This window comes from Oncorhynchus gorbuscha, linkage group LG05 (assembly GCF_021184085.1).
Source record: "Oncorhynchus gorbuscha isolate QuinsamMale2020 ecotype Even-year linkage group LG05, OgorEven_v1.0, whole genome shotgun sequence".
Classification (NCBI taxonomy): Eukaryota; Metazoa; Chordata; class Actinopteri; order Salmoniformes; family Salmonidae; genus Oncorhynchus; species Oncorhynchus gorbuscha.
In genome coordinates, this window is record NC_060177.1 from 67,830,446 (window position 1) to 67,839,907 (window position 9,462).

Sequence of the window (9,462 nt, forward strand, 5' to 3'; positions counted from 1 at the left end):
AGCTTTTCATCTAACAGATGCTCAGATATTTATAAGCATGGACACAATCAATATGGACACCATCCAAAGTACAGTGCCTTGCGAAAGTATTCGGCCCCCTTGAACTTTGCGACCTTTTGCCACATTTCAGGCTTCAAACATAAAGATATAAAACTGTATTTTTGTGAATCAACAACAAGTGGGACACAATCATGAAGTGGAAAGACATTTATTGGATATTTCAAACTTTTTTAACAAATCAAAAACTGAAAAATTGGGCGTGCAAAATTATTCAGCCCCTTTACTTTCAGTGCAGCAAACTCTCTCCAGAAGTTCAGTGAGGATCTCTGAATGATCCAATGTTGACCTAAATGACTAATGATGATAAATACAATCCACCTGTGTGTAATCAAGTCTCCGTATAAATGCACCTGCACTGTGATAGTCTCAGAAGTCCGTTAAAAGTGCAGAGCGCATCATGAAGAACAAGGAACACACCAGGCAGGTCCGAGATACTGTTGTGAAGACGTTTAAAGCCGGATTTGGATACAAAAAGATTTCCCAAGCTTTAAACATCCCAAGGAGCACTGTGCAAGCGATAATATTGAAATGGAAGGAGTATCAGACCACTGCAAATCTACCAAGACCTGGCCGTCCCTCTAAACGTTCAGCTCATACAAGGAGAAGACTGATCAGAGATGCAGCCAAGAGGCCCATGATCACTCTGGATGAACTGCAGAGATCTACAGCAGAGGTGGGACACTGTCCATAGGACAACAATCAGTCGTATATTGCACAAATCTGGCCTTTATGGAAGTGTGGCAAGAAGAAAGCCATTTCTTAAAGATATCCATAAAAAGTGTCGTTTAAAGTATGCCACAAGCCACCTGGGAGACACACCAAACATGTGGAAGAAGGTGCTCTGGTCAGATGAAAACAAAATTGAACTTTTTGGCAACAATGCAAAACGTTATGTTTGGCGTAAAAGCAACACAGCTCATCACCCTGAACACTCCCTATCCCCACTGTCAAACATGGTGGTGGCAGCATCATGGTTTGGGCCTGCTTTTCTTCAGCAGAGACAGGGAAGATGGTTAAAATTGTATGGAAGATGGATGGAGCCAAATACAGGACCATTCTGGAAGAAAACCTGATGGAGTCTGCAAAAGACCTGAGACTGGGATGGAGATTTGTCTTCCAACAAGACAATGATCCAAAACATAAAGCAAAATCTACAATGGAATGGTTCAAAAAATAAACATATCTAGGTGTTAGAATGGCCAAGTCAAAGTCCAGACCTGAATCCAATCGAGAATCTGTGGAAAGAACTGAAAACTGCTGTTCACAAATGCTCTCCATCCAACCTCACTGAGCTCGAGCTGTTTTGCAAGGAGGAATGGGAAAAAATTCAGTCTCTCGATGTGCAAAATTGATAGAGACATACCCCAAGCGACTTACAGCTGTAATCGCAGCAAAAGGTGGCGCTACAAAGTATTAACTTAAGGGGGCTGAATAATTTTGCACACCCGATTTTTCAGTTTTTGATTTGTTAAAAAAGTTAAATATCCAATAAATGTCATTCCACCTCATGATTGTGTCCCACTTGTTGTTGATTCTTCACACAAAAATACAGTTATATATCTTTATGTTTGAAGCCTGAAATGTGGCAAAAGGTCGCAAAGTTCAATCAGAGACAACGATAGACAGCTGCCTCTGATTGAGAACCATACCAGGCCAAACACATAGAAATAGAACAACACATAGAATGCCCAAAAAGGAACTAAAGTCAGGACGTGACACTAGTACGTAACATAGTACACTTATCAGAATTTTGTTGTAATCCAGAAAGGTTTGAAAAAGTTGTCTAGATCATCTATGAGGATGTGGAGGGACATTTGCCTCAATGCTGTCATATCCGTGGCTTATTGCTAGTGTGGCTTTCAGTTAGTTACTTTTGGCAACCTACCCTGTGAGAGGGAATATCATCATATATTTAATCAAATCTGACTAACCCAGTGCACTGCTTGCTATGAATTCTATTGGAGGGTGTTTGCATGTTTATGTAAAAATAAAACCTCTGACTCTCACACAAAACCTATACACATTCCCATACTGTGCAATCGGGAAAGTATTCTGACCCCTTCACCTTTTCCACATTTTGTTACATTACAGCCTTATTCTAAAATGTATTGAATAAAAATGTCCTCAATCTACACACAATATCCCACGATGACAAAGTGAAAACAGGTTCTTAGAAATGTTTGCAAATGTTTTAAAAATATTTACCTAAGTATTCAGACCCTTTGCTATGTGAATCAAAATTGAGCTCAGGTGCATCCTGTTTCCATTGATCAACCTTGATGTTTCTACAACTTGGAGTCCACCTGTCGTAAATTAAATTGATTGGACATGATTTGTAAAAAGCACACACCTGTCTATATAAAGGTCCTATAGTTGACAGTGTATGTCAGAGCAAAAAAACAAGCCATGAGGTCGAAGGAATTGTCCGTAGAGCACCGAGGCAGGATTGTGTCAAGGCACAGATCTGGGGAAGGTTACCAAAACAGTTCTGCAGCATTGAAAGTCCCCAAGAACACAGTGGCCTCCGTCATTCTTAAATGGAAGACATTTGGAACCACCAAGACGTTTCCTAGAGCTGGCCACCCGGCCAAACCAAGCAATCGGGGGAGAAGGTCCTTGGTCAGGGAGATGGCCAAGAACCCGATGGTCACTCTGACGGAGCTCTAGAGTTCCTCTGTGGAGATGGGATAACCTTCCAGAAGAACAACCATCTCTCCTTTATTCCACCAATCAGGCCTTTATGGTAGAGTGGCGAGACGGAAGCCACTCTCAGTAAAAGGCACATGACCACCCACTTGGAGTTTGCCAAAAAGGCACCTAAAGGACTCTGACCATGAAAACCAAGATTGAACACTTTGGCCTGAATGCCAATCGTCACATCTGGAGGAAACCAGGCACCGCTCATCACCTGGCCAATGCCATCCCTACGGTGAAGCATGATGGTGGCAGCATCATGCTGTGGGGATGTTTTTCAGTGGCAGGGACTGAGAGACTAGTCAGGATGGAGGGAAAGGTGAATGGAGCAAAGTACAGAGAGATCCTTGATGAAAACCTGCTGTAGAGCGCTCAGGACCTCAGACTGGGGCTAAGGTTCATCTTCCAACAGGACAATGACCCTAAGCACACAGCCAAGACAATGCAGGAGTGGCTTTGGGACAAGTCTCTGAATGTCCTTGAGTGGCCCAGCCAGAGTCTGGACTTGAACCCGATTGAACATCTCTGGAGACCTGAAAATAGCTGTGTAACTGACAGAGCTTGAGAGGATCTGCAGAGAAGAATGGAAGAAACTCCCCAAATACAGATGTGCCAAGCATGTAGCGTCATACCCAGGAAGACTAGAGGCTGTAATTGCTGCCAAAGGTGCTTCAACAAAGTACTGAGTAAAAAGAGTCTGAATAATTATGAAAATGTGATATTTCAAAAACCTGTTTTTGCTTTGTCATTGAGGTATTGTGTGTAGATTGATGGGGAGAAAAAACAAACAATTGAATCAATTTTAGAACAAGGCTGTAACGTAACAAAATGTGGAAAAAGTGAAGAGGTCTGAATACTTCCAAATGCACTGTACACTACATATACACAAACACACACACACTTCTGCAGTCATCATATGCTGCTGCTACTCTGTTCTTTATCATCTATCCTGATGCCTAGTCACTTTACCCTGCCTTCATTTGCATATCTACCTGAAATACTGTACCTCATACCCCTGCACATTGATCTAGTACTAGTAATCCCTGTCTGTATATTGCTCCATTCTTGTGTATTTTACTCCTCGAGTTATCATTTTTTACTATAATCTTTTTTTTTACTCTGCATCTTTGGGAAGGGCTACTAAGCAAGCATTTCACAGTAAAGTCTACACCCATTGAATTCGACGCATGTGACAAATAAGGCCAGATTCACATTTCAAGCCTAAATCAAAAATGAAAATTTCCAAAAGGTAACAAAAATATCAAAATACAGTCAACTTGATAATTTACATTCTTACCAACCATGAAAGAAACCTGCTAAACATGTTCAAATTTACCACCTGAAAATTACTTACTTACTGGCTGTTTACTAGCTCAATAACAATATGTTCATCCATTATCTTTCAGCAGGAGCAAGAAAATGTAAGCCATTAGACAGTCATGGTCAAGGTGGGTAGCCCACGTCAAGAACTAGAGCATGTCAGTATGTCTACTATTGCTCTCTTTCTCAGATTCATTGGTTTAGAGAGAAGCACTTCTCCATGCCTGTCGGATCTGTTTCCATGGAGTCCCGAGAATGGAGGCAGCGATGAAGAAAAACACCAAGATGAGGCCCTTGGCCAGAGACAGGGAGTACGACTCACCTGGAGATAGAGGGGTGGAGGGAAAGAGTTAATCCTACTGTCATCATCCATTTATCATATTTAATTAGTCACATTTTGGGACAGCAGAGTCTCACCTGTATAATACCTGGTGAGGGGGAAGGCAAGCTGGGGCCAGCACACATCGTTCCTGTCGCAGTCATACTCAGTAAAGTTAATCTGAAACCTGAAGGACACCAGGGCAGAGCCACATCAGAGTTTTATTCACTGCACTTACCAACTGTTCAACATAGTCAGGAAACCTTATACTGAGGCTATATTTAAATTCTCAGGCCTTTAGCCTTTCAGACTCACCTGGTTTTGGGTGGTCCTGTGTTGATGGAGATATCAGTGAAGGTGATGGAGGAGGTGACAGGGAAATTCTGAATCATAGTCGGCTCCAGACAGGGGTCACCCCCTCCACACTCAAACTTCCAAGTGGACACATGGTCACTGTGGAGAGGCAACACTCACATCAGACACAGTGGAGTAAACAAGGTATTCAATCACACATCCAATCAATGCATTGTAATGGGCCCATCCTGAGTATGAACAGAAGGTCAGCACAGACAGAAAGGAAAGATGTTTGTGATGGCAATGGACAGTGTTGTAGGCTGTTACCACATACCTGACTTCCACTGCTTGTATCTCCCGCTGAGGCAACCCCCCCACCACCTCTGTCACAATGCTCCTAACGTGGATGTGCCGGTGGGAGGGAATCCCAGAACATATTCCAATACCACCACCCACAGGCTGGTTGGAGTTCAGTTCTACAACTGTTCGTTATTCAGAGTGTTGAATACAGAAGTGGAATTGAAGCAAGCAACAAAACCAAAATAATGAATTAATAGGGTGAATATTTTGGCGAATATTTAGATGAATTTAACAGTTAAAGTTTGCAAGGTTTCTACTCACAGCTAATGTTCAACCAGTCAGTCAGGTTCAGAACATCTGGGTCTCCATTCCTCGCTATGTGTGTTGCTGTGCTCAGTGCCCTCTGAAGAGAGGCCACATTCTGACTAGCAGAGGTTAAAAAAAATATAAAAAAAGAAGGGGGTCAAACATTTTACAGGAGACATGGATCCTTTCCATTTGCAGGCATGCAGCTGTAATTTGATCAACTCCAGAAATGCTATTTATCTGTGTGTGTGTGTGTGTGTGTGTGTGTGTGTGTGTGTGTGTGTGTGTGTGTGTGTGTGTGTGTGTGTGTGTGTGTGTGTGTGTGTGTGTGTGTGTGTGTGTGTGTGTGTGTGTGTGTGTGTGTGTGTGTGTGTGTGTGTGTGTGTTTCAAGTTTCTAAGTTGTATTGTCACATGCACAGGATACAGTATGTGTAAAACAGTACGGGACACACTCTTTTTACAAGACTTCGATACAAAGATTTTCGTAGCAAGTTAGGAGAGCATTTTCACTAACCCTAACCCTTTTCTTAACCTTAACCTCAGTCTCCTAACCTGCTACGAAAAAGTCAGTGTTGAAGTGGCGTGAAAATAGTTTTTTTGTGTATCCAGTGACTCACCTAAGCAGGCTACATTGGGTCAGGTTCTGTAGGCTCACAGGTAACAGACATCCTGCAGTTGAGTTCTCCCCAAATAGTACTATTCTCCCCTCAGAGGCACACAGTCCACTGCTTACTGAAAACAGAAATAGAAAAACATGAATACACATACACTAACAGCTGTAACTACTGGTTTTCACAATAGTCTAATCGAAGTGCCTAAGCTAAAATATGTAATATATTTTTGATGTGTAGAGTTAAATAATTGAGGCCTTTCAAAGCCGTTGATTTTTCAGTGCACTATCGATGGTACAAAGACGACCGTTACCTGGCTTCCAAAGATTGACTGGGGTCCTCTGTATGACTGTTTCATTCTCCAAGGTGTCCACAATCCCACCAATCACAGGCCTGCCCACCTGGTAACCTGAGAGATTACACAAGGCTTTGTCTGTAAATCAGTGAAACTAGTCTCATCTTTTTATGTTGCACATTAAGATCCCCATTATGAAACGCTTAGAAAAAGTGTATTAGGTTGCACAAACCTGGGTTCCCCGAGTTGGGCTGAGCCAAAGCATCTCCATTCAGAAACACAACTGAATAGCTGGCTGTCAAACCCACTGTGAGAAACACATAAAAGCAGGACAATTATCCGTTAATCATTAACAAACACAACGTCAGCATTGATAAGGATAATTAATGATACTACAAATACCCAGTAATGCCCAGCATGTAAAAACTAAACAAAAGAGGCTCTTACCACTAGCAGAAAGGACATTCCCAAGTATGCGGGTTAGTGTGATATTTGTGAGACCATTCCCTTTCCAGAAGAATTTGTAATTTAAGGCCAAGGTCACATTTTCACACAGCAGTCTGCCATCTTCAGCCACAGGACTCGCGACAAAGGGCCTCAGATCAACAGCCATTTTATCTGTGACATCCACTGTGACCACACCTGAAATGTTTCCCCAATGACCACACAAAGCAAATCAAATCAATCAGAAAAAGTTGAAAAAGTAAGTAATTGTTCATAGAGAGAGAGAGAGTACCCCCTTGGCCATCCCTGACTTGCACCCTCAGCTCAGTTGGTGTCGTCTGTAAGGGGGGTCCAGTTGGGCAGGAATGGAGACGGGTCACACACTGCGCTTGGAAGTTTTTCAAAAATGCCACAGGGGCATTATCTACACACTGGCCAACCAGGGAGTTCTGAGGAATTAAGACATCAATTAGACATATCAGATGGCATAGAAGACAAAACACTTTGCTTTGAGCCACAGAGACTTCTGACTGTACATTTACAAACACACAGTTTAAAACACACACAGAGAGAGAGAGAGAGAGATTCAGACACACAAGTCTAACCTGAGGAATGGTGAAATACTGATCACTTATGGTAAAAATGGGATCCCCCTGCTGGTAGATATGGGTGGGCAGTGGAGCCGACAGCACTGGCCTTTGGAAAGATGGCCTGGGCTTTGGTGTGCTGGAGCACGTATAGAAGAAGGCACAACACATATTAGGTCGATGCAGTAAAGGAGATATAGCAAACACAAAAACTCTATCAATTAAGATTGAAGTCTATGTTTATCAAGACAAAACTGTCTTAAGGAAATAGACGGCGCCTCACATTGTGTCCCCTTCATAAAAGAATCCAAGGAAGGGATTGTTTTCAGGCAGGGAGATGACACAGAGAAATGGAAACCAATCAGGGGCATTTTCAGCAGACTGTGCAATGCACAGGTAATCAGGAACTGGAGAAACTTCCCCTCCAAAGGGCCCCGAAAGACACTGGCCCTGAAACAGCTTCAGGGCTTCAGGGGAACAGTCCTGGGGGAGACACATGACAGAAACACCATTACCTGATGGACAGACAAACAGAATCAAAATGTCTACTCTAGCCACAGAGCAAGCAGATTAGTATGTGTAAAGATGGATGTAAATACCTTGTCACAGCAGCATCGCACATCACAGGCTCCCACAGTGAGGTCGCAGGAACAGGAGCCCAGGGGCCGGTACACTTGGTTGGGAATTACTGTTTTGTTGTCTAACAAAAATAAAAAAGCACTATTAAAAAAGGGGGACAACCAGACAAACAAAATATCTCTTGGATTGATTAAAGATACCTACTTTAAAAAGAGCCAGACTTACCAGACACAGGTTCAGTGGGAAACACCTGGGCATAGATCCTAGCCTGGATTAGCAGTGAAGCCTGAGATGTGTTCCCCAGACAGGCAGACACACGTAGAGTCTCCAGCACACACAGTGGCTCAGGACAGCAGTCTGTGTCATTATTATTACCACACAGGAGCAGGCTGCGGTTCAGACTCAGCTGCACTCGCACTGTAGTCTGACACACAGGGAAAGAGAGAGGTTGCAGGGAGACAGCAATTAAGTGGTGAGAGTAATTCCCATGAAGAAAGTTCTGAATGGTGTCAATCATTTGGTGTCTTTGTGTGCAGACAAGACTATTTGGTTGCAAACAAAATATTTTATGTCAACTTAAACCATGAAAAAGCAGCCCACTTGTGTGGTATGTGGAGCTGCTAAAAGGCCAGGTAGAGGTAGCAGTCATTTTTGGTAGCAGTGGTCAGGGGGGACTCTGTCGTGCTAAAAAACAGCTCCTGATGAGAGCAGTATGTCACACACTTACCTTGCCCACCAACTCCTGTGTGAGAACCCACTGTGTCAGATTTTCTGAGCCTGATGTGGGTGGAAGGCGATCTGTCAAAATGAATCCACAAAATGCATGTCATTGCTGACAAAACCCATGCCATGGACAATGACAAGTGTTCACTGACAAACACCATGCAAGTAGCTTATTTACCTGGGGGATTGGAGAGCGATAGAGAGCTCAGGGTCAGGGATATGCCAGATGTGTTTCCAAGCAAGAAAGCAGACAATCTAGGTCCAGATGTGACGAGATACGACGGCTGAAAAACTAGAAAAGGGATTGCTGCTTGATGTTAGCCAGGTAACGTTAGCTAGCTAAAGTTAGCTAGCCTTAGGGCCACACATCATGTTAGTTGATTGATTGATGGAAAAAGTATGAGAGTTGAATGACTTACCGACATTGCTCTTTGCATCCGTAATCAAAACAATCAGAAGAATGTATGCACATCGACATAGAACACGTGCAGAAAGTATATTAGCCATCGCTGAAAATATCGGTTCACCAGGGAGTCGCCATTTTTACGAAGTGTTGTAGAGATGTCTAGCTATGGCAACGACATATCAACCAATCACAGCTTATACGATGACTTATTCTCTCGTGCTCCATAGAGGCCATGCTACTGTTTAAGACAGTCAACAGCGACGCTTGTGGAGCCGAGTGTGTACTATATAAACAGACAAATAATCATGCAACTGTTAAAGAACGCTAACTTCTTGAAACCAACATGCAACATTATATATAATCTCTGCATGCACTCGAATTAATTTGCAACACAACATGAAAACAAAAGCATAATGTTGCAAAGATGATCTGTTGAGCCAATGTATAATCCTATACAGTAGATGGCGGCAATTCATCAGCTCCAATAGTAGAGTTAAAATGACAAGGAAAAACACGAGGAAGG

The 9,462-nt window shown here is 42.8% G+C and overlaps 1 protein-coding gene across 3 annotated transcripts; it reads right to left on the reverse strand.

Moving 5' to 3' along the window:
- Positions 1-3,606: 3,606 nt before the first annotated feature.
- On the reverse strand, positions 3,607-9,111 carry tctn2 (tectonic family member 2). Of its 3 annotated transcripts, none has more exons than XM_046348664.1 (17): positions 8,953-9,111; positions 8,712-8,825; positions 8,538-8,608; positions 8,036-8,234; positions 7,831-7,931; positions 7,515-7,714; positions 7,250-7,370; positions 6,937-7,093; positions 6,648-6,842; positions 6,433-6,507; positions 6,219-6,314; positions 5,912-6,026; positions 5,309-5,412; positions 5,022-5,169; positions 4,709-4,846; positions 4,492-4,580; positions 3,607-4,396 (listed from the first exon to the last, which is right to left on the reverse strand). In XM_046348664.1, exons 1-17 carry the CDS (start codon positions 9,038-9,040, stop codon positions 4,275-4,277), a joined length of 2,133 nt encoding a protein of 710 aa, XP_046204620.1. In that variant the 5' UTR covers positions 9,041-9,111; the 3' UTR covers positions 3,607-4,274. The 3 variants fall into 3 exon arrangements, with proteins under 3 accessions (XP_046204620.1, XP_046204619.1, XP_046204622.1); XM_046348663.1 differs by having other exon boundaries at positions 8,712-8,840; positions 8,953-9,104; XM_046348666.1 differs by lacking the exon at positions 8,712-8,825 and having other exon boundaries at positions 8,953-9,087.
- Positions 9,112-9,462: the final 351 nt, after the last annotated feature.